The sequence below is a fragment of the Quercus robur genome, chromosome 8 (assembly GCF_932294415.1).
Source record: "Quercus robur chromosome 8, dhQueRobu3.1, whole genome shotgun sequence".
NCBI lineage: Eukaryota > Viridiplantae > Streptophyta > Magnoliopsida > Fagales > Fagaceae > Quercus > Quercus robur.
Window position 1 is genome coordinate 14,124,804 of NC_065541.1, and position 26,205 is coordinate 14,151,008.

Genomic DNA, 26,205 nt, shown 5'->3' on the forward strand with positions numbered 1-26,205 from the left:
GTAACTTCTCCTGAACTCAAGTTGTCAATCACTTCAAAAATAAAAAAAATAAAATAAAAAAATAAAAATAAACCATATTGCCTTCCATCAAACTTTAAATACTTATCCATTTTTTTAGGAGACACCATCTCTAATTTTGAAATTCTCACACAATTTCTATAATAATAATAAAAAGATATATCTCACACACATTTGACACATCTTTTTCCTAAAAATTAACAAATACTCTTCATCTTTTTTTCTTTTTCTTTTTTAAATATCTCACACGTCTCTTTTTGAGTTTCTCTACACAAGCTTTTATATTGTTTCTCCATTCGTTCCCACATCTCATTTTTCTCTGTTGCCAAAACCATGTCCTACAAACTTCTACGGTTGAACTGATCTGACACTGGAACCAAACCCAAAAAAAAAAAAAGTTTATGGTTCTGTTGGGAATAATATAGAACAACTCATGACCAAAATCTTGATTTGGTTTGGTAATTTAACATTGTTAGTGAAGGAGATCCTAGGAAAATATGTGGAAGAATAAGATGAAAAGATGAGGAGCCGTGAATCAAAGTTTTAGTGAGCTATCTTAACTAGAATCCCCATCATTGATGGGTTTGGCTAAGCTGAGACTCAAACAGTCCAAGTCATTCTCATGTCAAGGCCCACTTGTGCCCATTCTAAACCCAAACAACCCCCATTGACTTAAAAAACAAACATTGACATTGACAAAACAAAAGCCACCTTCCTAAGTCTAATTTCAGTAATTTCTATCATTCCATGCCTCTTTTTTGTTGTACCTATATCCCAATTTTCTTGTTCCAGTGAAATAAATAAATGAATGGCAGGTCAAATCTAATGATCCAACGCCTCCTTCGCTCCCCACCCTCTCTACCATCCAATCAAATTTAAGTACTAAAATTTTCCAACCACCACCACAAAGTAATAAAAATCTCTAATCTATGTAAAACACTAAAACCCAACCAAAAAAACCTACTTGACTTGATCTTTCCCAAATAAAAGGTACAACTTCTTAAAACTTAAAACTTAAAACTAGAAAGCAATCCAATTCCACATGATAAAAATAAAAAAATGTAAAACTTTATATTCAGTTCCTTAGACCCATTCTCCAAAAAATAAAAATAAAAAAATAAAAAGTTCCTTATGATCAGTAAAATCTTTAACGCTAAATCCTATATCTAAAAAATTATACGCAAGTAATTTTTTATAATAAAAGAAAAAAGACATGTGAAAAAGGAACGTTAAATTAACGCATTAAACGGCCTTGTTGGAGGTTGTCGTGAGAGGTGGGACTGGGAAACATCTCAAGGACACGGACCTTTCCTTTGACAGAGTAAAATCCACCATTAGAATGAGTATCTGTATGACCATGACTAAATCACCAACTACTCACCCACCACCATAACTCCATTTTAATAGAGGAAAACTAATTAAATTTTATGTAATAATAATAAATAAAAAAAAAGAACAATAACAAAAACAGAATAACCAAACCAACAAATAATTATTTTTCTTTCTCCAAAAAAAAAAAATTATTGTTTTTTTTTTTAATTTGTTATAAATATATAGATATAATTTTTGGGTTATGCTCCTGGATATTATTGGAGCCTGTACTTGACCAGCAGCTCGTGATCTGGGATCCCTTTGAAACATCCTCTGAACCAATTCTTTTTTCTGGGTTTTTGTTCATTTTTCAAGGGGTTCCAGCTTCTGGGTGTTTTTTGTTTTTTTGGGTTTTGAAAGCAAAGGAATTTCTTTGACTTTTTGTGTTTTCTGGAAGCGTTTTTGGAAATGTGGAGGGACCCTGGAACTCCTGCTGATTCTTACTATCAGGTCCGCCCTGAATGCACCGATGTTCCAAAGACCCGCTTCAAAATCAAGGTATGTTTTTTGTTTTTGTTTTTTTACAACATATATAATATTCGGATTTTTAGATACCCTTTTGGATTTTTCAGATATATATGCATACACACTGACACACATATATATACATGGCATGAATTAAGGAAGGTGGAAATAAATGATAGAGATTGGGTTGTTCGTGTTGGAAATTTATGATTTTTCTTGAAATTTGAGATTCGTGAACAATTACAAGATTGTTAATACTTCTATGTTTGAAGGCAGGTATGATAATAATATAGTTAACGTTTTTCTGAGATAGTGACATTGGGCTCATCAAGGTCTCATTTAATATTTCAGATTGTGTGCAATTTCATACTTAATCGGATTGTTATTAATCTGGACATTCAAAGAGAAATTTCCTTGTGAGGATGTTGCCATAAAATTACTGTTGATCAAACTTGGCAGGGCTCTTGTTTTCGCAATGTTTCTTACTTCCAATTTAGAGAATGTTTTTCTCTTTTTGTCATTGGAATAGACGAGAGGGTATTTGTAAGACTGAACAGTTGGAACCAAAAAAAAGGAACTAGTCATAGGCGTTTATAAGTCTATCATTATTGGTACTTTGTGAAATGTGATGCTTTGAATTGAAGATCTAACTAATATCTCTCCTATCAAGAGTTGCTTCTCTACAAATCTGATGATGTTTCATGCTATTATAAAAATGAATTATATGTAAAGTCATATTGATGCACTCACCCTAGGTAATACAGATCGAATGAATATTCAAATTCGTTAAACTTTCTCTCTGTTGCTTGTAAAGTCTATTTCTGAAGCTTCTACTTGCAAAGGCTGGTAAAACATTAAGTGTAAGGAAATGGCAGGCTGCATTTACTTCAGAAGGGTATCTGGATATCAGCAAGACTCTAAGTCGAATCCATCATGGGGTAAGTGCCTCTTAATAATTCAAAACCATCCAAAAAAGTGTGTCAAAGTTTATTTTTATTGGAGACTATGAAACTCAGTTTGCACCAGAGCATCACTATCATTCTTAGTTGATATATAAGATTAATAGCCAAGAGCTTTGTAGCTCAATTGGCACTTCTTGATGTTCCCAACAAAGAAGTCCAGGGTTCAAAACCCCTCCCATTTTAACTATAAAATTATCAAAAAAAAAAAGATATTTAAGATTAATATAGCATCTTGAGAAGCCCAGAAAATCTCCTCTTTAAATCAAGTTTGAATGTTGAACTGTGGAATTAGCAAACTTACTCCCTTCATATTAGATAATATAGCCACTTTTTTCCCTTTCTAAAATAAATTTGTTGGATAGATAAACATGACTTTCAGATCTTTAAGGGATATCTGCTTCCTTTTAGTATAAACCCTTGTGGGGGAAGATGCCATTTGATCCAAAGATCATTGCATTGGATAATATGAATGCCTCTAAACGTAATGTTGCTCCTACTAGCATAGTTGATCACGTTTCAGCACACTTCTTGCCCATGTAAAGTTTACTAATCAGGTTGAGGAATTCAATGACCCTCAGAATTGGAGATACTATCAAGTCAATGTAATTTACTTAATAAATGATTGTGCACATCATTATGATTATATACCTTTTTTGGCCTTCATGACCTCCCTAAAGACCTGCAGTGATAAACATATTGCTTCTTTAATTAGTCATAAATCTAGTGTGCTGTAGTCTGTTGCGGTGTCACTTGTCTCTCATGTGATTACAAATTTCTAAAATAGCTACTTGAACAAAGTGCATTTGCAAAATTCATTAGGATAGGCAAATATTGTATTTGACATATGAGCAAAAGTTGTAAAGAACAAAGATATCTGTAAATATACAAATGTTAAAAAGAATATTGGAGAAGCTAATAAAGTGTAATTATGATAATATTAACTAATTGCCTAGTCATTCAACTTAACTATCTTATCGATCTTGTCTAGACTACATTTATCATCTGAACACACTGTCACTAAAATTTATAACATCTGCTCTATGTAACATATCTGATTTTATTATTATTACCTTTGATTTTCTATGCACCTGGACTACTTGACTTGGTTCTTTTGTTCTGACAGCTCTAAATGAAGCTTGAAGTTTTTTTGAAGGCCAATTTAGTTTATACCCATTCTAAGTCATGTTTCTTTTTATCATAAAGTGAAAAATCACCTAGATATTCTTCACCATGATAATGTTCCTTTCATGTGTTGTGGCTACAACACATGTCATTTATAAATTAATCACCCTTGAGGTAGATGTTATCAATATGGAGCTCAATCACTTTGTAAAATCTATAAATTTTTCTTACGTGAACAAACACCCAATGTAATTCGTTAAGGGTCTTAATAAAGCTTTTGAATCATTTTTATGGAAGTTGTTATAACAATGGTTAGACAATTAAATTTGCCTTTTTCTAGTTGTTCAAGCTTTTGGGACAAATAGTAATTTACTATGGAATTAGAGCCATAAAAAAATACCTCCACTTAAATGATTAAACCCAATGTGTTGGGCCTCACTTATTAAGGGGGGATTCTTGGCCCACATGTGAGAGGAAGTGTTAGAATAATTGTTTGATTAAATTCATCATTTTCAAATTGTTGTTTAGTGATTTAATAATTGTTTACCATTTGTCCCAAATAGTAATTTGGGCCAAATAGTGTGTGTGCTTGAGCAATCATTTTACCAAATCTTCTCTATTTCTTCATTTTGTAGATATTTTCTTTTTCATGGGTTCATTTTTGTTTTTCCATTCATAAAGGGAACAAAGCTGTGAGGATTGCTGCTTATCATAATTATTTTCCAAATTAGGGGATAGATGATACATCCATCAACTAGAGGAGAAGTATGGGAATTTCTACTAAGTTGTTTTGATCCTCAGAGTACATTTGATGAACCTTAGCAGATATGGCAGCATCGAAGGTAGTCCAATTTCCTTTTCCATGAAATCCAAAATTTAGTTTCTTAAGGTTTGTAATGGGTAGCACAGTTTCTTTCTTTTTATTTAATTATAAAGGGTAGCACATAGTGGGGAATTAATGGGGAAGGGTTAGGGAGAGATTTATGGTGTTGTTGCTTAAAGGATCAAATGAGTGATTAAGTTTAATTTTCTTTTGGGCCATTTAATTGTCTTCTTTTATGTGCTAGATAATATGGCACTAAATATGAAAGCAAACATAACAAAGTCATTGGTAAAATGGCTATTCAATTTATCGAAAAAATCCCAAAAGACCAATGGACCAAAACTACCTTCATCTGGAGTTTTCTGCATTGTTGTCCCAAAGTCATTGGTAGATTCCTTCCCAATGACTATAATAAAATGAAAGGCATTTTTCCACTTATCCAAGGAATCTCTTTCTTGGCATTTGTATTTGAGATGGAGCTATGCTCAGGTCAGTTTCTTCAGTAAATTTATGTGGTAATAAAATGAAATGTAATGAAAAGAAGAACAAAAACAAAGACACAGTAACCAAACAAGATATGATTATATTTTGTTTACTTTGTTTAAACTTTCAGTTATGTTATTTACTTGGTCATTATTTGGGCTGTACTTGTCCTGCCGCTTGTGAACTAAGACCCCTTTGAAACATCTTTAGAGGCATCTAAGACAATTCTTTTTCTGGGATTTTTTTCATTTTTCAATGGATTCCAGCACCTGGGTGTTCTTTTGTTCTTTTTTTTGGTTTTGAAAGCAAAGAAATTGCTTTGAGCTTCTGTGTTTTTGGAAATGTGGAGACCCTAGAACTCCTGCTGATTCTTTCTACCAGGTCTGCCCTGAGTGCACTTGTGTTCCAGGGACCTGCTTCAAAATCAAGGTAATTTTTTTTTTTTTAAAGATTTTCTTTTGAAACATAAATATTTGGATTTTCAGATATCCTTTTGAATTTTTGGATACCCATTATCTTATTTAGTCATAAATCTAGTGTGTCATAGTCTGCTGTGGTGTCACTACAAGTCACTCATCAGATTACACATTTCTAAAATATTTACATGAACAAAGTGCATTTGTAAATTCATTAGGATAGGCAATAATGCATTGCATTTGACATATGTGCAGAAGTTGAAAATAACAAAGAAATCTCTATATATACAAATGTTCAGAAAAAAAAATGTTGGAGAAGCTAATAAAGTGCAATATGGTATTATTAAGAATTTTCCTAGTTCTTTTAATTCAATTATCTCATTGATCTTGTCTAGGCTACATTTATCACCTAAGCATTCAGTCAATAAAATTTCTATAACAACTACTCAATAACATATCTGACTGGCTTTCTATGCACCTGGTCTACTTGACTTTGTTCTTTTGTTATGGTAGCTCTAAATGAAGTTTGAAACTGCCAATTTAGTTTAATACTTATTATAGAGTCATGTTTCTTTTTATTTAAAGGAATAAATCACCTATATATTCTTCACTATGTTATAAATGATAATGCTCCTTTCTCAATATATATATATATGGTAATGATAATACTCCTTTCCTGAGTTGCAGCTAAAACCTATGTCATTTATAAATTAATCACCCTTGAGATAGATCATAGATGGTATAAATATGAGCTCAATTTAGTTTTTCTTGCATGAACGAATCCCAGAATACATAATTCCTTCAGGGTCTCAATAAAGTTTTTGAATCAATTTTATCGAAGTCTTACATAAAAGAACTGCCTACCTTTCTCCTAGCATTAACGCTATATTTAGTTATAAGAGCATGTTTATACCCAAAGATTTATTTGTTGAAGCCTTGATGACCTTTTCTGGTTGGCCTATTATCAATGTCAGGTCAAAACTTTGGGATATTGTTGCCGTTTATGCCTGGATAGATAGAGATGTTGGCTATTTTGTCAAGGTGGGTGATTCAAAGGGATGTCTAATCTAATGTGCCGTTAAGGGCTTGTTCACATTATTTGCAAATTGGGATCCATTTTCCATTGGGTCTTGAATCTTGATAATATGTTTCTCCATTCTCATGACATTTACATGACATGAAGTTAGCTGTGGTTCGGTCCAGGAAGCTCCTTTGATCCCTCCTCCTCTATTACTAGGTAGAGAGAATTGTCCAAACAGCCCACTTTTTATTGGGGTCCATTTTCCTTCGGTTTCTTTTCCATTGAATCTAAATTCTAAATCTATGATTCCATTCCATTCATTCTAATTCAAGGTTTATGTGTGGGTTCCAATCAAAAAAAATTTATATATGATTTACAGCTAGTTTAATTGGTAAAATTTTTTGTTTCTGGAATAAGAGATTTGTGATTCAAACTCCCATCTACACAAAAAATAATTAGTGTTTTAGCTTAATGATAAAGAGCAATTTTCATATAGTAGATGCTATAAGTTTAAATTTTATCTTATTTATTATATAAATTTTTTTAAAAAAAAGCTTCTAAGTATGCTCATGGTACAAGCTATTGTGAATCATTATGCGATTTGATTTTATGTAATTGTTTATATTACTTTTTTTTTTTCATTTTTCATAAAAACTTTTTTTATATGAATTATTAATCAATGCCCTAAGGGCACTCGTTAACATTTCCCAAAATAAAAAACATTTTGATGGTCTTAACTCTTAAAATTGTGTAGTTATGATTATGAACCTTTACAGTTGCGCATAAAATCTCGACATTCTCCCTCAAATTGTTATACAATGCATTGATTTTTTTATTTTTTGGTGGGTGGGGGTGGATAATCATACATTATACTGATTGCATCTACCTCATTGTGTAGTTAATGCAAGCAACTCTAAAGTGCATGTTGGCTTTCAAAGAATTACCAACTCACGGATCTTTCCATTGACAGAGTAATCCACCATAATAAAACAGTTACCTGCTCATCACCAACCACCACATGTTGCGACGACCACTGCTTCTGGGATTGCACATCTTATTTAATTGGATTAGTTTAGAATTTCAGTTTCTTGGATTTGATTTCATCTATTTTTAGATTACTGTCAGTTGGGAGTTTTATGGAACATTATCTTTTATTCCTAAACTGGTGTTTTTATTTGACTATATGGTTAGACTTTGATGAATGAAATTTGAGATTGGAAATATCCTAAAAGAGGCTGTTAGCTTTTTAGCTCAACTAATTAATATTTTTTGATATTTTCAAAACAGATATTAAATCTTCACTCTTCCAACTATTTAATTATTATTTTTTAAATTATATAAAAAAGTATAAAAATAATAATAAAATGAAATGTAATGAAAAGAAGAAAAAGCACAAAGACACTGTTACTAGACAACATATAACTATTATTATATTTTTAGAACTTTTTTTTACACTTTAAGTTAGAGCATTCCCATCAATTAGTGCAAAAAATTTTCTCTATTTTAGAATAAGAACTTACTTTTTTCTACTTTATATACTCCCTTTCAAAATACCTCACATTAAATTATTTATTTTATACTATAGTTTATTAAAATATCAAAATATATTGATTTCTTAATTGTTTTTTTTTTTTCTTCACACATATTAACCACCATTCACTCTCTTCCTTTATCCTAGGTGTTGAGGGCCATTTGTGAGAGCCCAAACAGACAGAAAGAAAGCCCAATAATAAGGGCAACAAGGAATTGACAAAATAGATAGTAAAAAAACCATTAGGCCCAAGCGGCAGGAATGATGGATCACAGGCCCAACAAATAAACAAATGGGTCTTAAAGAGGCAAGTGGGCTCAAAGAAGCCTGGAAAGAAAGAAATGGCATCACATGGGCAGTGTATGAGGTAAAAAAGCGAGAAAGGGCCGTCGCAGGCTCAAGGTAATGCAAACTAAGAAAGTAAGGGGTTTATGGCAGGCCTATGAACCCTAAGGATGAGAATAAGGTTATTGGGTCAGGAAAGCCCAATGAAGTTAGTAAAAAGCTCATGGGAGTGTGGAATTAGCAAATGGGCTGAGGAAGCTCAAAGAAAGTAAACGGGCCGTGGATGCCCAAAGGAAAACCCAAAGGGACATAGGAGCCCATAAGTAAAAGCAACACAGTGGCCATGACAAGTCACTGAGAGAAGGAATAAACGGCTAGCCCAAAAGAGGTCCAGCAGGATTAAGTTATTACAGCAGGAATAACAGTACAACGTTGCAAGAAATAAAGAAAACCGAGAGTGAGCCAAAGAAATGTAAGGCCCATCATCAGACAAAGTACAGCTCTTGAATGGAGTGGGAAACCAAAGAAAAGCCCACATAAGAGGTCAGAAAATACGGACGGAGAGTCTCCAGATCATGGTAAACGCATGAGTAGCAAGCAGACTTTTGGACATATCTGAAAGGAAAGCACGCGCAAGGCCCAGGCACCACCAACCTGTACCCAGCCAATATGGGACATGGTGGGGTCATGGGCCAGAGGTAAGAAGTAAAGGAGGTATGGTTTGGTGGTGGAGAGAGGGGAAAAGACCTATTTTGCAGCTCCTGCCCAAGCCCTTTTGGGAGGTACGTCCTGCTGGAATGACAGACCACCCAAAAGAGGCAAGGTTGAAAGGGAAACCGTTAGTTGCATGCCTTGAGGGAAAGAGAGAGAAAGCATTTATGCCGTGGCAGGAAAGAAACAAATCTGCCTTTGTCTGGCAAGGGTGAGTGTCACACACCTTTGGTGGTCGGCAAGTACGCCCAGACCAGATAAAGACAGTTAAGGGGTAAAGTGGTAAAAATTTGGCCACGGCAAGAACTATAAAAGGACCCTTGCCGTGCCCTGAGAAAGGAATCGAAAAACAGAGGGTATTCACGGAGTAAAAGAAAAACAGAGTAAAAGAAAACAACAGAAAGAAAAGAAAAAGATAAGAGAGAAAACGGAGGAAAAAATAGAGATAATACAATGGGCATGCACCAGTAGGTCGGTTTCCCTCTCTCCCCGTCAAATCCTGCTTTCTTCCAAAACGTAACAAGGATTCCTTTTGGGCGATAACCATTCAGGTCCGACTCCCTCAAAGTCATTAATCCCCATGGCAGGATCTTTTCCTGGGAGATTATTTGCATTGAGAGGAGGCATTCTCCCCTCTTTGGTTTTGCTTCGGCAGACCAAACTTAAAACTTGATTTATGCTCATTCTTAATTAGTTCATATTATTTTCTTTCTCCTTTACTTTCTCTGTAAATGACATTATCACGACTGTAATCATGTTTTATAAGTAGGGATTACTTGGCCATTTTATTTAAATAGTCAGAGTACTTTGTTTTGCTATTATTATTATATCTGTATGCCGTAACTCATCTGAAACAGTTCTACTTGCCGTAAGCCTACTCCTAGCAGATAAGGCATAGTTTGTGCACAAACCGGCCCAAGTTGAGTTATAATTGGACCGGCCCCAACTCCCTTACTCAGAAACATTCGGGCCCATTACCGCAGGGGGCAGCCCAGCCCAACGCACAATACGCAAAAAAAAGGCCCCTACATTAAATTGGTGACTCCGCTAGGGAGTTGGGAAGCAGATAGGGGCAAAGGAAAAGAAAAGAAAACAGAGCCCCTCGCAACAGTAGAATCCAGGACGACACGGAATATGAGTGTCGTACCCTCACAAGCAGAATCCAGGCTAACAACATCTCACCAACAGCAACTTAACCAAACAGAACGGTGACTGATCCTCAGCCTCAGACAAGAGTCCCCGAAGACAATGTCAACACCTTCATCGAAGTATTGCAATCATTACAGTACTCGCAGCAACAAATGATGGAAGAGATTTGTCAACTGAAGGCAGACAAAACAAAAGAGAAAGGCAGCTAGCGTGACCCGGATCATGCGGCGGACAGAGAGGAGACACTGGCAGGAGGTGTCCTACGAAACGCAAAATAGCGTTTCATTACCATCGCTGAAGTAGCGGCTCTCTTGGAGCAAGAGAAAGCCAGAACACCAAAGGAGAGGTTTTATGCACGAAGACCTCCTTATCCTCTAAAAGTACTCAGTAAACCGTACCCCGAGAGGTATGAACCAAGGGCCTTTGCATAGTATGATGGCAGGAAGGGAAGTGCAGTAGAGCACGTGAGCAAATTTATTGATACCCTTGGCCCTTACGCAGCAGATGAGGACTTATGTTTGCGGGAGTTTTCAAAGTCACTGTGCGACCGGGCATACACCTGGTACATTGGCTTAAAACCCTATAAAACCCTAATCACTAAGCCTCCGCTCCATGGACTAAGCTTTAGTAAATCTTCCATTAAAAACCGCGCAGACAATGTCAACACCTTCATCGAAGTATTGCAATCATTACAGCACTCGCAGCAACAAATGATGGAAGAGATCTGTCAATCGAAGGCAGACAAAACAAAAGAGAAAGGCAGCTAGCATGCCCTGGATCATGCAGCAGATAGAGAGGAGACACTGGCAGGAGGTGTCCCACGAAACGCAGAATAGCGTTTCATTACCATCGCTGAAGTAGTGGCTCTCATGGAGCAAGAGAAAGCCAGAACACCAAAGGAGAGGTTTTACGCACGAAGACCTCCTTATCCTCTAAAAGTACTCAGTAAACCGTACCCCGAGAGGTATGAACCAAGGGCCTTTGCATAGTATGATGGCAGGAAGGGAAGTGCAGTAGAGCACGTGAGCAAATTTATTGATACCCTTGGCCCTTACGCAGCAGATGAGGACTTATGTCTGCGGGAGTTTTCAAAGTCACTGTGCGACCGGGCATACACCTGGTACATTGGCTTAAAACCCTATAAAACCCTAATCACTAAGCCTCCGCTCCATGGACTATGTCTTAGTAAATCTTCCATTAAAAACCGCGCAATATTATTCAGGTCGGGTCGGCTAGTCGAACTGGATCAAAGAAAACTAGGCTCCACAAGGCCCAACAATATGTTCCGAACACCACTTCTTATGGGATTGCACATCTTATTTAATTGGATTAGTTTAGAATTTCAGTTTCTTGGATTTGATTTCATCTTCTTCTTTTTTTTTTTATGAGGATTTCATCTATTTTTAGATTACTGTCAGTTGGGAGTTTTATGGAACACTATCTTTTATTCCTAAAATGGTGGTTTTATTTAGTTAGAGTTTGATAAATGAAATTTATCCTCGTGATACATAAAGAAAGCATAAAAAACTAAATGTAAAATAAATAGTGTTAGTATAAATTTTACACAGTTGGGCATAGTTTGCTAAAATGAATTTCATGGCAAATTCTTATGGCATGATGTGGATGAGTGTTGGGCTTAGTAAACAAAAATGTGGTAATTTTTCTATTATACAAGCAGTAATGATATTGCTCTTATGTTATTTACTTGGTTATTATATGGGGAAAAAGCTTATCTCTAAATTAGTTTGGAGAAAAAAAAAACTTTTCAAACTCCTCCTATAGTTATATGTGAATTTTGAAAATCTAACTATTGAATTGCATGTCCTTATTATACCCTTGATGCTTGCAAAATTTCAAGAAAATCAAAGATCAACAGTTATGTCATCAATTAAATGTTTAAATTTCAAGTTTTTTGTAAATAAAATTATGCACAAAAAATAAGTGTATTAATCGAATAATAAATAATATCCAATTTGAACAAAATTTAGCATACATGTCAAGAACATACGGAACATGTAATTCAACAATTAGATTTTTAAAATTTACATCCAATAAAAAAAATATGAAAAGAGTTTGATGGGTTTGGAGATTTTGGAGAGAAATCTTATCTATTATCTATTATTTGGACCGGTACTTGCCCCACTGCTTGTGAACTGGGACCGCTTTGAAATATCCTCTGAGGTATCTAAGACAATTCTTTTTACTGGGATTCTGTTCATTTTTCAAGGAATTCCAGCTCCTGTATTTTTTTTTTGGTTTTGAAAGCAAATAAGTTGCTTTCAGATTATGTGTTCAATATGGTATTATTAAGAAATTTCCTAGTCATTCCCCTAATTATCTCATCAATCTTGTCTAGGCCAGTCCACATTTATCATCTGACCATTCAGTCAATAAAATTTCCTAGTCATTCATATAATTAATCACCGGCCTTGAGGTAGATGGTATAAAATAAATATGAGCTCAATCGCTTTGGAAAATCTATAAGTTTTTCTTACATGAATTTAATACGTAATTCCTTAAGGGTCTCAATAAAGTTTTTGAATCAATTTTGTGGAAATCTTGCATGAACGAACAATCTCTTCTAGGATTGCTATATTTAGTTATAAGAGCATGTTTATATTCAAATATTTATTTGTTGATTTCTTGATGACCTTTTCTGGTTGGCTTATTATTAATGTTAGGTCGAAATTTGGTTCGGACTGATAGGACAATGGTAGTTTACGAGAAGCAGGAAATTAAACTTGTCAAAACTTTGGGATATTCTTGCTGTTTATGCCTCGATAGAAAGAGATGTCTAATGTGTCGTAAAAGGCTTGTTCAAATGATGAATCATTGCTTAATTAATCCATTATATTTGCTTTGTTATTATTTAGTTATTAGTTTTGTTCAATAAGGGATTGTACATTGAAGCTTAAATTGTCATGGATTGAGTAGATATGATGTTTGCACCAAAAAAAAGAGAGAAAAAGACTGGACATGGATATCGTTTATTACATGCTTGAAATGTTATGATATAAGCATTCAACATGTTAGAGTTGGGCTTCAAAATGTTGGAAAACATCAAGGATTCATGGTTTAAAAAGTTGTATAGTACTTAAAAAATAATAGTATAAATAAATAGAATAAGAGTTGGGCTTCAAAAAAGCAGCAACTCTATAATAAATGCAGACTGGAAAAAGTTGGGCCAAACTCCCATTAAATAAAGCTGAAACACTGAAAATGGCAAAAGGTGGATTAGTTTAGAATTTCATTTATCTTGAGATAGGAATTAGTTTTTAGATTACTATCACTCGGGAGATTTATGGGACATAATCTTTTATTCCTATTTCCTAAAAAAGTCACCCATACTCCTACGTTTATTTCGTAACAAACCCTCAATCCCAATACTAGATCCTCTACTGAATTATCTGAAGCTTTTGATGTTAAAACTAGACAATAATGAGAAAAACTGGATACAAAATTGATTTTTTTTTTCTCTCTCTCAAATCGTTGTCTCCTTAGAAAGCTCACTTGCTAAATTTCAATTTTCATTCTTTGTTTCCAATGATACCAAAAATTATCAGTTGGGTCACTCATTCAGTTCAGAGCTTTTGATTATATTTTAAGATTTGTAAGAAAAAACAGAGTTGATTAAAGAGACCATCGGGTTTATTATGCTTGATGAGGGGGGCCCTGATGATTAAGTTAGTATCAACCTATATATTTCATATATAGATAGTATTTTTCTCATACCTTAGTAAGTGAGGCAGATTGTCCCTTTTTAAAATGACATGAGTTGCCTGTGCAATGCACAGATAATTTTGTAATATTTTATATAGGATGGTTTTGGATAGTGTTGTACAAATATTATAAAGAAAAAATAAATTAAATTAGAGTAAAAAAAAACATATACATTTTGAGAGATTAAAAATTAGTTTAGTAATTTCACTGCATATTTATAGCCTTCTCAAGGTAAGATCAATTTTTATAAAAAATCATGAAACCAAAAATAAATGCAAAAGAGTAACGGGACAATGAAAATCAATTAATTTGTATTGTGTTCACATATTTTATACTATAAAATGAAAGTATGTCCAACCCTCTTATTATCTTCCACTCATCGATAACGCAACATTAATCGATAACGCGACATTAATACATGGTATGGGCAAGTGTGTATGCATGTGTCTTATAGATGATTTTAAATCATGGTAAAATATGGTTTTACATTACGTACTAAGTATTCTCTCTACTTATATATCCAAAACAAAAACTATTCAAACAAATTACCCAAACCTAAATCATATTTAATCCCCTAATTTAAAAAGAAAAAAAAAATACTCATAGGGGTTTCGGCGTCTTGATGGTGGTGGGAGGCCAATATGACAGAGGTGGCGGCCCCCTTAGATTTCTCTTTCTCTCTCTTTCAATTGTTTTGTCAGTCTCAGGTCTTTTATTTTAGTAATATGTAGTGAAACAATGCATTTTATTTAACAATTCACAACATTTTTGTGTCTCTCTATCTCTCTCCAGGGACTTATTTGGTTAGTTATTATTATTAGTTCTTAATTATTATTTTTTTTTGCTTTTTAAAAAATATTAATGAAAATGGTGGGTATGCTAAAAGACATGTAGAAGAGAGAAAAGTGTGGTGTAAGTTTAGGCAATTAATAAAAGACTAATAAGATAATAGTAAAATAAGTCAATGTAAACTTTTGGGTAACAGTAAAAAAAAAACTCAATGAAAGGGGAAAAAAAATGTTAAATGCAAAATTAGAGCGCCACTTGGCAAGACTTCATGCACCCCAGCATGAGGTCATTGCTTATATATATATATATATATATATATATTGGTGATTATTCCTTTATAACTCCTAATCACTAATTTACATGAGTCGCAAAAAACTTTGTGATAAGACTTTATCATACGTACAAAATAAGCATAGATTTATTTTTATTTTTATTTATTTTATAAAAAAGGCTATTGCTATTGTGTTCATCCTTATAAGAATTCAAGCACAGATTAAATTTTCAATATTTTTGACAATTTTTCTTTGTTTCTTTTATAATTTCTATATTATGTTGGTTTAAATGAATTTTTTATCAAGCTTTTAGAGGATGGACTTCATTTTTTCATGCTTTCAGAGGATGTACTTTAGATTAGATGTTCAACTTTTATACACCAAGCATTGAAGGTAAGTCTTGCACATGGAACAAAAACCAAGATAAGAAATTAAGAATATGGTCCATTTTGGTCGGCCTTAGCTTAATTTGTCTAGACATCAATTTTCTCTCTTGCCAAAAGTCCAACTTATTTTAGGCGGAAGTTTCCTTGATTATTACTTGTATACATAATTCCAGGATCATTAAATTGGAATAAGTCCCTTACTGACCTAACCAATTGGAATATGATGAAATTTCTTCCCATCCACCCTAAACGTTGTGTACACTCCAAATTTTTTCTGCATCTCATAATGATACGTTGTGGAAAGCTGTCACCCAAGTCTAATATGATTGAGAGTTGTAGTTGAGACTATGGCCCAGAAGCTTTACTATTCAATATTTTGCGATAAAAATTAAACACTCATTTGATGTAACTGGAGACTATGGAATTAGACACTGTATACATTGGGGTTTGTTCTTAATGTTGTGAAATTGCTGTAGGTATTAAAAACTCTAGTTTGATTAGTTGGCAAGTCATGTTCTTTAAGTGTGAAAAGTCTACAATGGAAAACTTTTATGTTCCTATGATAAATGTTTTGGAGGGAAAATTGTTAGCCCCCTCATCCCATTGGGACCCCCCTATTTATACCAAGGAAAAAGGGTCCAATATTCTTGAGTGTGACTTAGTTACATGGAATTTTTGTGCAATTGTGCCTAGATTTCTTTTAAAATTTTAATTATAATTTAAAACTCTAATTTGGTGATTTTTATATGATTTTTGTGGTTTGATTTTGATTTAGTAAAGACATATTAGTCAAAAGAAACGAAGGTAGACATCCTTATAAGAATTTAAGCATAGATTAAATTTTTAATATTTTTGACAATTTTTCTTTGATTCCTTTATAATTTCTATATTGTGTTGGCTTAAATAAATTTTTTCTCAAACTTTCAGAGGATGGACTTCATTTTTTTCAAGCTTTCAGCTTTTATACACCAAGCATTGACGGTAAGTCTTGTACATGGAAAAAATCAAGATAAGAAATTAAGAATATGGTCCATTTTGGTCAGCCTTAGCTTGATTTGTCTAGACATCAATTTTCTTTTTTGCCAAAAGTCGGACTTATTTTAGATGGAAGTTTCCTTGATTATTACTTGTATATGTAATTACAGGATCATTAAATTGGAATAGGTCCCTTATTGACCCAACCAATTGGAATAGGATGAAATTTCTTCCCATCCATACTAAACGTTGTGTACACTCCAAATTTTTTCTGCATCTCATAATAATACGTTGTGGAAAGGTGTCATCCATCTAACATGATTGAGAGTTGTAGTTGAGACTATGGCCCAGAAGCTTACTATTCAATACTTTACGAGAAAAATTAAACACTCATTTGATATAACTGGAGACTATGGAATTTGACACTGTATACATTGGGGTTTGTTCTTGATGTTGTGAAATTGCTGTAGGTATTAAAAACTCTAGTTTGATTAGTTGGCAAGTCATGTTCTTTAAGCGTGAAAAGTCTACAATGGAAAACTTTTATGTTCATACGATAAATGTTTTGGAGAGAAAATTGTTAGCACTCTCGTCCCATTGGGACCCCCCTATTTATATCAAGGAAAAAGGGTCCAATATTCCTGAGTGTGACTTAGTTACATGGAATTTTTGTGCAATTGTGCCTATATATCTTTTAAAATTTTAATTATAATTTAAAACTCTAATTTGGTGATTTTTTTTTATGATTTTTGTGGTTTGATTTTGATTTAGTAAAGACATATTAGCCAAAAGAAACGAATGTAGACATCCTTATAAGAATTTAAGCACAGATTAAATTTTTAATATTTTTGACAATTTTTCTCTGATTCCTTTATAATTTCTATATTGTGTTGGTTTAAATGAATTTTTTCTGAAGCTTTCAGAGGATGGACTTCATTTTTTCAAGCTTTCAACTTTTATACACCAAGCATTGATAGTAAGTCTTGTACATGGAACAAATCAAGATAAGGAATTAAGAATATGGTCCATTTTGGTTGGCCTTAGCTTGATTTGTCTAAACATCAATTTTTTCTCTTGCCAAAAGTCCGACTTATTTTAGGCGGAAGTTTCCTTGATTATTAATTGTATACATAATTCCAGGATCATTAAATTGGAATAGGTCCATTACATACCTAACCAATTGAAATAGGATGAAATTTCTTCCCATCCACACTAAACGTTGTGTACACTCTAAATTTTTTCTCCATCTCATAATGATATGTTGTGGAAAGGTGTCATCCAAGTCCAACATGATTGAGAGTTGTAGTTGAGACTATGGCTCAGAAGCTTTACTATTCAATACTTTGCGAGAAAAATTAAACGCTCATTTGATGTAACTGGAGACTATGGAATTTGACACTGTATACATTGGGGTTTGTTCTTGATGTTGTGAAATTGCTGTAGGTACTAAAAACTCTAGTTTGATTAGTTGGCAAGTTAGATTCTTTAAGCGTGAAAGTCTACAATGGAAAACTTTTATGTTCCTACAATAAATTTCTTTTGGAGAGAAAATTGTTAGCTCCCTCATCCCATTGGGACCCCCCTATTTATATCAAGGAAAAAGGGTCCAATATTCCTGAGTGTGACTTAATTACATGGAAATTTTTTGTAATTGTGCCTAGACTTCTTTTAAAAATTTAATTATAATTTAAAACTCTAATTTGGTAATTTTTATATGATTTTTGTGAAATGAGGATTGCGTGTTTGTACAACATGTCACCCCCAATCAAAAAGGCAAAGGTACTAAGTCAATTTGCGTGCTCTTAAGGGGAAAGAAAATTTAACCCAACGAAAAAGGAATTGACTGCAAAGAGCCAAAGACTCCTGCTCCAATTAGAAACATGGTGACATTCTTCAGTTCTAAGTTTCAAATGAAAATTAGTGTTACGAACAATAAATTGTAGATTTTCCTGAGATCTTTAATTTTTAAGTTTTAGACTCTCTCATTCTCCACATTTCATCTTTGTATTATGTTTGTTTTGCTTCTTTTTGCATTGCTTGATTTACATTCCCTTTTGTTCGATTATTGATCTGGGAGACTTTACGGTTTTGAGCTCAATTGATTTGGTTTCCAGGGAAAATGTTTGTAGTGTTTTTGCCTTTTTGGTGTGTGTGTCTCTTTGTTTATAAATTTCCAGATTTTTAGTAAATGGCATTCTTATCCACCGAAAAATGAATTGACTGCAAAGACTCCTGCTCCTAGTCATATATCAATCTCTATCTCACATCTTTATCTCTTCGCTTCCAATTTTCCAATTCAGTTTGATATATCTCTGTACAAATGCAAAACCTTTCAATTATTTTTTTTATTAGTCTTTTTAAATTAATAATGCCACTGTTGGTAATTTTATTGGTAAATATGTTAGTATATTTAGTAATTTGATAACTAGTAGTTGAATTCTAGTTTATTAAATCGGTTTATAATTAGCAATTAAGAATCTTCTTGGTAAAGAAGACGACTCAACTGATAAGGAAAGATTTCCTTCTTCTGTTAAGGGAAAGATCATCAACAACAACTTATATTATTACTAGAGAAGCTTAAACTAGATAATAATATAATTTTTCCAGCAATTAGAAAATGATGACATTCTTCAGTTCAAAGTTCCAAATGAAAATTAGTGTTACATACTAGACTGAATAGAATAGATTTGAGTAATGGTTGTGTCTAAGCATTATTTCATATACATCCTTGATTAATAATTTAATACTATATTTTTATTATGCAACCACTAAGACGGAACGCATAAATAATTATTTTTAAAATGTTGCAATTTATGAAACATTACATGAAACTAGAATTATTGGGCAGGAAATGGAGTAAAATTACCTTAGTTGTCTAGCCTAATTACGTAGGCATAGAGAGAGTGAACGGTGAATGAATAACAACGAAGACGAAGACTTGGTACATTGTTGTGTTGTCCAAAAAGTAAGAGAATGAAAGCTCATTGTTTTCTCATTCCCACTTTAATTTTCTGGAAAGCTGAAGGCTTGTGGAAACTGAAACTATGGAAACTTCATGGAAGAAGACCTCTCAATCTCTACATGAATGATAATTATTAAATTTGCATGAATTTCATATTACTATACCCAAAGAAGTCGACATTTAAAATACGTACAGTGCATGTTAAAATAATCTAATAACTACATATATTGTTTATTATTATTATTTTTTTGATAAGTTAGTAATTGGAGTGGAGGGATTTGAATCATGTATGTCTTTATTATAAACCGGCTCCTATTAAAGTTATGGCTCTTTTTTCAAGCTGTAATATTTTGGTGTCGCAGGCTAGATGTTTGAAATTGGTTAAACTCTTAAAAGTTACTATGAGTTTTTAGTGGAGTTTGTGATAAACCTTTGTGTTAGAATCTCTTTTCATTTCCCTTGTGTATATGTGTTTGTTTCTCAAAAAAGAAAAAAGAATCTCCTTGTTAAAGAAGACTACTCAACTCATGATAAGGAAAGATTTCCTTCTTCTGTTAAAGGAAAGATCATCAACAACAACATATATTATCACTAGAGAAGCTTAAACAGTTAAACTAGATAATAATATATTTTTTCAGCTATTATATAGAAACATGGTGACATTCTTTAGTTCAAAGTTTCAAATGAAAATTAGTGTTATGTACTAGACTGAATAGATTTGAGTAATGGTTTTGTCGAAGCATTATTTCATATACATTCTTGATTAATACTATATTTTTTATTATGTACCCATTAAAACGGAACACATAAATAATTATTTAAAAATAGTTGTAAGTTACGATACATTTCGTGGCACTAGAATTATTGGGCTGGAAATGGAGTAAAATTACTCTAGCTAGTTGTCTAGTCTTATGTGTATAGAGAGTGAAGGGTGATTGAATAAAGACGAAAGACAAAGACTTGGAAAATTATTGTGTTGTCCAAAAAGTAAGAATATGAAAGCTCATTATTTTGTCATTCTCACTTTAATTTTCTAGATAGCTGAAGACTTGTGGTCGTGTGGAAAGACTGCACCCCTGGAAACTTCATGGAAGAAGACCTTTCAATCTGTGCATGAATGATAATTATTAAATTTGTATGAATTTCATTTTCAGACTACTGTGCTTAAAGACCTTTCAATCCACTTGAGTTATAACTTATAAGGCTCTTAGCAATATTATTAAAGTTATAATTCTTTTTTCAAGTTGTAATATTTTGGTTTAGTAGGCTCAATGTTTGAAATTGGTTTTTGCTAATTTTTTTTCTCCTTTATTTTCAATTCCTTTTATTAAAAAAAATGTAGACAAGTTTCCTTTTATTAAGAAAAATGTATGACAAATTTACTGCAATGTGCAACATTTCCAGGAATCACTCATAAGTTTTTAGATTCTTTAAATTGGAATAATGACATAACCAATTGGAATAGGATGAAATTTCTTCCCATCCACACTAAACGTTGTGTACACTCCAAATTTTTTCTTCATCTCATAATGATACGTTGTGGAAAGGTGTCATCCAAGTCCAACATGATCGAGAGTTGTAGTTGAGACTATGGCCCAGAAGCTTTGCTATTCAATACTTTGCGAGAAAAATTAAACACTCATTTGATGTAACTGGAGACTATGGAATTTGACATTGTATACATTGGAGTTTGTTCTTGATGTTGTGAAATTGCTGTAGGTACTAAAAACTCTAGTTTGATTAGTTGGCAAGTCATGTTCTTTAAGCGAGAAAGTCTACAATGGAAAACTTTTATGTTCCAACAATAAATGTTTTGGAGAGAAAATTGTTAACTCCCTCATCCCATTGGGACCCTCCCTATTTATACCAAGGAAGAAGGGTCCAATATTCCTGAGTGTGACTTAGTTACATGGAATTTTTTTGCAATTGTGCCTAGACTTCTTTTAAAAATTTAATTATAATTTAAACTCTAATTTGGTGATTTTATATGATTTTTGTGAAATGAGGATTGCGTGTTTGTACAACATGTCACCCCCAGTCAAAAAGACAAAGGTACTAAGTCAATTTGCGTGCTCTCAAGGGGAAAGAAAATTTAAGCCAATGAAAAAGGAATTGACTACAAAGAGCCAAAGACTCCTGCTCCAATTAGAAACATGGTGACATTCTTCAGTTCAAAGTTTCAAATGAAAATTAGTGTTACGAACAATAAAATGTAGATTTTCCTGATTAATTTTTAAGTTTTAGATTCTCTCATTCGTCACATTTCATCTATGTATTATACTATTATGTTTGTTTTGCTTCTTTTTACATTGCTTGATTTACATTCCTTTTTGTTTGATTATTGATTTGGGAGACTTGTGGTCCTGTGGAAGACCTACACCCTGGAAACTTCATGGAAGAAGACCTTTCAATCTGTGCATGAATGATAATTATTAAATTTGCATGAATTTCATTTTCATACTATTGTGCCTAAAGACTTTTCAACCCACTTGAGTTACAAGGCTCTTAGCAATATTATTAAAGTTATGATTCTTGTTTCAAGTTGTAATATTTTGGTTTAGTAGGCTACATGTTTGAAATTGGTTTTTGCTAATTTTTATTCTCCTTTGTTTTTCAATTTCCTTTTATTAAAAAAAATGTAGACAAATTTCCTTTTATTAAAAAAAAATGTATGACAAATTTACTGCAATGTGCAACATTTCCAGGAATCACTCATAAGTTTTTAGATTCTCTATTTTCTTCTTCTCAAAAAAAAAAAAAAAAAAAAGACTCTATTTGCATGTGTTGACTCAACTTTGTTTCCTTTTTTTCATATATAATTACTCACATCAAGTACTCGTCATCTCTTACCAACTAACATTCCCATTTCAACTCATCTTTTTTCTTTCTCATTCAAATATTCACAACCTTGTGCTCTTATATTGCAATGACTTTTCCTACCAACAAAGGAGACAAATATTGTTTAACTAATCAAATAGTTAAAAGGATTCCCACTTACAAAAGGTAAAGACTTTAGAAATGAGAAAAAAATTTGTCGCTTGTGAAACCAAACTTTTTAGACTACAGTCTAAACATGATTACATGTTTAAGTCCACTTTACTTTTTAAACAAATGCTTTAAAGTTTTCACAAAATTTTTCCTTCCCTTTTTAGTATTTGTGTATTTAAGAAAGAAATCTTACTTTTTGAATAATTAAATAAATATTATTTAAGTAATATTTATGTATAAAAACCGTAATTAAACATGTTTTTTTTTTACATATTTTTATTAAAAATTAAATTTTATAAGGATGTGGTTTAAACCCAAGTTTTACACTCTCCAATCCCAACATGCCACATCATCTTATCACGTATTAAAGAATAAGTACAACCACACTCAATCAATTATAATACTCATCTGAAAATTCAACCAAATTGGGAGTTTATAAGATGTTATTAATTGTGGTATGATGCACTAAGTTTTAAGTAAAAAGCTGATGTGACATCTCTTATTGGATTATGTAAAACATGAATTTTACACCACATTCTTACCAAATTCAGACTCTTTTTATTAATATCCTCAAAACACTTTTTTTTTATTAGTTGAATTTGGAAACTAATATCCTGTTTGGTTGTAAGGGAGATGAAAAGGAAAGAAGGGAGGAAAAAGTAAGGGAAGGGAAAGGGAAGAGAGAGTTGTACATAGAAGGATTGCATTAATACAATTTCTTCGAAAGAAAGGTCTTTTTTGAAAAAATAATGGGACCGTCTGAAGGATTGTGCTAAGAAAATTTCTAGAACACAAACTTTTTTCAAAATTATGGGTTGTGAGAAAAGTACAAAACTACATCAAAAAAAAAGTATGAAATATTGGCGAATCAGTCAAATTATATATTCTCACTTTTTAATAGAAACTGAAAAGTGAAAATACTTGGGACTATCACAACACATATTGATATAGAAAAACTTAATGAAAAAGGTAAAAAAAAAAAAAAAGGCTAAATGCACACTTAGAGTGCAACTTGGCAAAACCTCATACACTCTCATATGAGGTCTCTGCTTTTATATATATATATATATATATATATTGATTGGAAGTAATTATTATCCCGAGTGTAACGACCATTGTCCTAATGAGAGATTAAGACCTTTGAGTAACGGTCATCATTGAATATGTTGAATGTGCTTGACTTGTTACTTATCTTTCTTTAATGGCTTGCTGGTGACTTAATGTTGTCCATTAAAGGTGGATGACCAATTGATTTTCCTAGACTCATCAGTTTCCTTTCACCACTTTGTATTGTTTGGTCTCTAAGAAAGTGTAAGAAACTAAAGAAAAATGAAATCCCAAAGCTTTTATCATAAAATGGAAGTGAATTTTGCATGTGGTAAATTACTATTCTTTCTTATGCTTACACAACAACTACATGAAGCACTGAATAGGAAGAACTATCTACCTAAGTTGAGGTCTTTTTTTTAACCCCAAAATTTGACAACCAAATCGAAGAAAATTCATAAATTTAGATAGTAAATTTCATAGTTTTCTAGGAATCAGTTAGTGATGTCTTTGAAAGCTCTGGCACCATTTCAATGGCTTGTTATAGTCCATGGGTGTTGGTGTGGAAAAAGTATTTTGTATCAAATGATACCATGTTATCCACATCAAAATTCAATAAACAAGAGACATATGTGCAAAAATAACTATCCACTAACACATGTCTTTCAGTTGTTAATGAGATAATTCTTTCACTTATTGAATTTTAATACCGTTAATATAATAGCATTTGATACTAAATACCTTCTTGTTGGTGTGGGCAATGGGTTTGCTAAGGAGGTTGCTAAGGGGTTGGATATGAGAAAGAGATAAATAATTTATGGCATTTCATGTGGCTTATTTTTTACCTTCAAATTTATTATTTGTCACGTTTCTTTTATTTGGATAAAAATAGGAGGGAATGAGAGGAATCTAACTTTTTGTATTTCTTTCACAATTCTTAAATGGGAATCTCTTTGTTACTATTGGATTGCCTATGCAATATATTTTGTTCTTTTTCAAGGCATATTACTGTAATGAATTCATTCTTCCTAGACTTCTTCCTTAATTCATTTCTTTTTACTCCTTTTTCCAATTTTTGGGAGGTGGCAAATGATAGAAAATTTAACGGAAACCGTCTCAAACCAAAAGCTGAATCCAAAGGGCTCTTTTGAAGATTAGTGAGCGTCACTGCTGAATTTGTACTTGATAAGTGGAGCCAAGATTTCAGGTTTTTTTTTTTTTTTGGGGGGGGGGGGGGGGGAGGAATCAAAAGAAAAGATTAAAAAAATTAATTTGAAAAAAAAATATTAATATTAATAACAAAATAAATAAAAAATAGTAAACTAAATAAGTTCAAAGCTGTTAAGAGTATAACAATAAACCTGCAATATTGTATACATCTTTCATCCTCACTGCTTGATTGCTTTAAAAAATACATATGTAGATTTCAACTATATTTTTTCTATGCTTTTAAGAATCTGAAATGTGGATTTATAACAAAAACATAGAGTTTGAATTGTGAAAAAAAAAATCAATAAATGGAAGAGAAAGACAAATAGAGACAACATTAGGGTACAAGGCAAAAAAATACATTTAGTAGATTTTATTTATATTATTATTTGAAAAATGTTAAAGGTATTATAAATTTTACTATATAAAGTTTACAAACTGATATGGTAACAAATATGATTGATGAACTTCAACCACCTTATATATGAATATTTAAAATGCCTTTATGTGGTTGGTGACACAATATAGATTATGGAAACTAAGTCAATAAACTAAAGCCGTGAGGGTGAGGGAGGATAAATAAAATAATAATAATAAAAAGAAAAAAAAATTAAGGAATGTGCTCAATGGGATTTTTTTTTTTTTTTTTTTGAGGAAAAGATTTTGGAGTTAAAAAGAAAGGGTTAATCACATTTTTTTTCCTTGGAAAAATTAAAGCCCTTGGAATTTCTGTGGAAATTTTTGTGGAATAAGGATTACGTAATGTCAACGTGTCACTCCCAATCAAAAAGGCAAGGTACCAAATCAATTTGCGTGTTGTCAAGGAAAGGAAAATTTAACCCAACGAAAAAAAGGAGTTGACTGCAAAAACTCCTGCTCCTACTTCTATCAATCTCTCTCTCAATTCCTTTGTCTGTTCACTTCCAGTTTTCCAATTCAATTTGATCTATCTCTGTACAAGCAGAATCTTTCAATTATTTTTTTTATTTGTCTTTTTAAATTAATAATGCCACTGTTGGTAATTTTTTTGGTAAATATGATATATTTATTGATTTGATAAGAAATAGTTGAATTCTAGTTTATTAAATCGTTTTATAATTAACAATTAAGAGTCTCCTTGTTATAGAAGACTACTCAACTGATAAGGAAAGATTTCCTTCTTCTGTTGAAGGAAAGATCATCAACAACAACATATATTATTAAAGGTGGACGACCAATTGATTTTCCTGGACTCATCAGTTTCCTTTCACCACTTTGTATTGTTTGGTCTCTAAGAAAGTGTAAGAAAGTAAATAAAAATGAAATCCCAAAACTTTTATCATAAAATGGAAGTGAATTATGCATGTGGTAAAGTACTATTCTTTCTCACGTTTACATAGCAACTACATGGAGCACTGAATAGGAAGAACTATCTACCGAGGTCTTTAATTTAACCCCAAATTTTGACAACCAAATAAAAGAAAATGCATAAATTTAGATAATAGATTTCATAGTTTTCTA

The 26,205-nt window shown here is 32.5% G+C and overlaps 2 protein-coding genes across 27 annotated transcripts in view; both read left to right on the forward strand.

Moving 5' to 3' along the window:
* The window catches only part of LOC126694700 (receptor-like protein 7), a 97,628-nt gene that overhangs the window by 9,736 nt on the left and 61,687 nt on the right, over positions 1-26,205 (forward strand). The window lies entirely within an intron of this gene.
* Positions 429-7,912, forward strand: LOC126694707 (uncharacterized). 19 transcript variants are annotated; one of them, XR_007645850.1, is made up of 6 exons: positions 433-1,887; positions 2,697-2,792; positions 4,670-5,673; positions 6,635-6,701; positions 6,844-6,897; positions 7,580-7,912. XR_007645850.1 is itself a non-coding variant. In XM_050391160.1 (6 exons), exons 3-6 carry the CDS (start codon positions 4,750-4,752, stop codon positions 7,646-7,648), a joined length of 330 nt encoding a protein of 109 aa, XP_050247117.1. In that variant the 5' UTR covers positions 1,155-1,887; positions 2,730-2,792; positions 4,670-4,749; the 3' UTR covers positions 7,649-7,912. The 19 variants fall into 19 exon arrangements, 9 of the variants coding, with proteins under 9 accessions (XP_050247119.1, XP_050247117.1, XP_050247116.1 ...); XM_050391160.1 differs by lacking the exon at positions 6,844-6,897 and having other exon boundaries at positions 1,155-1,887; positions 2,730-2,792; positions 4,670-4,780; positions 5,511-5,673; XM_050391159.1 differs by lacking the exon at positions 6,844-6,897 and having other exon boundaries at positions 1,158-1,887; positions 2,669-2,792; positions 4,620-4,780; positions 5,511-5,673.

Bases quoted from the DNA above. Each gene is read 5' to 3' on its own strand.
- LOC126694707 (XM_050391162.1), top strand. From the start codon at position 4,750: ATGAACCTTAGCAGATATGGCAGCATCGAAG. The intron at 5,674-6,634 runs GTAATTTTTTTT...TATCAATGTCAG, and splicing joins GGACCTGCTTCAAAATCAAG to GTCAAAACTTTGGGATATTG. The intron at 6,702-7,579 runs GTGGGTGATTCA...CTCATTGTGTAG, and splicing joins ATGTTGGCTATTTTGTCAAG to TTAATGCAAGCAACTCTAAA.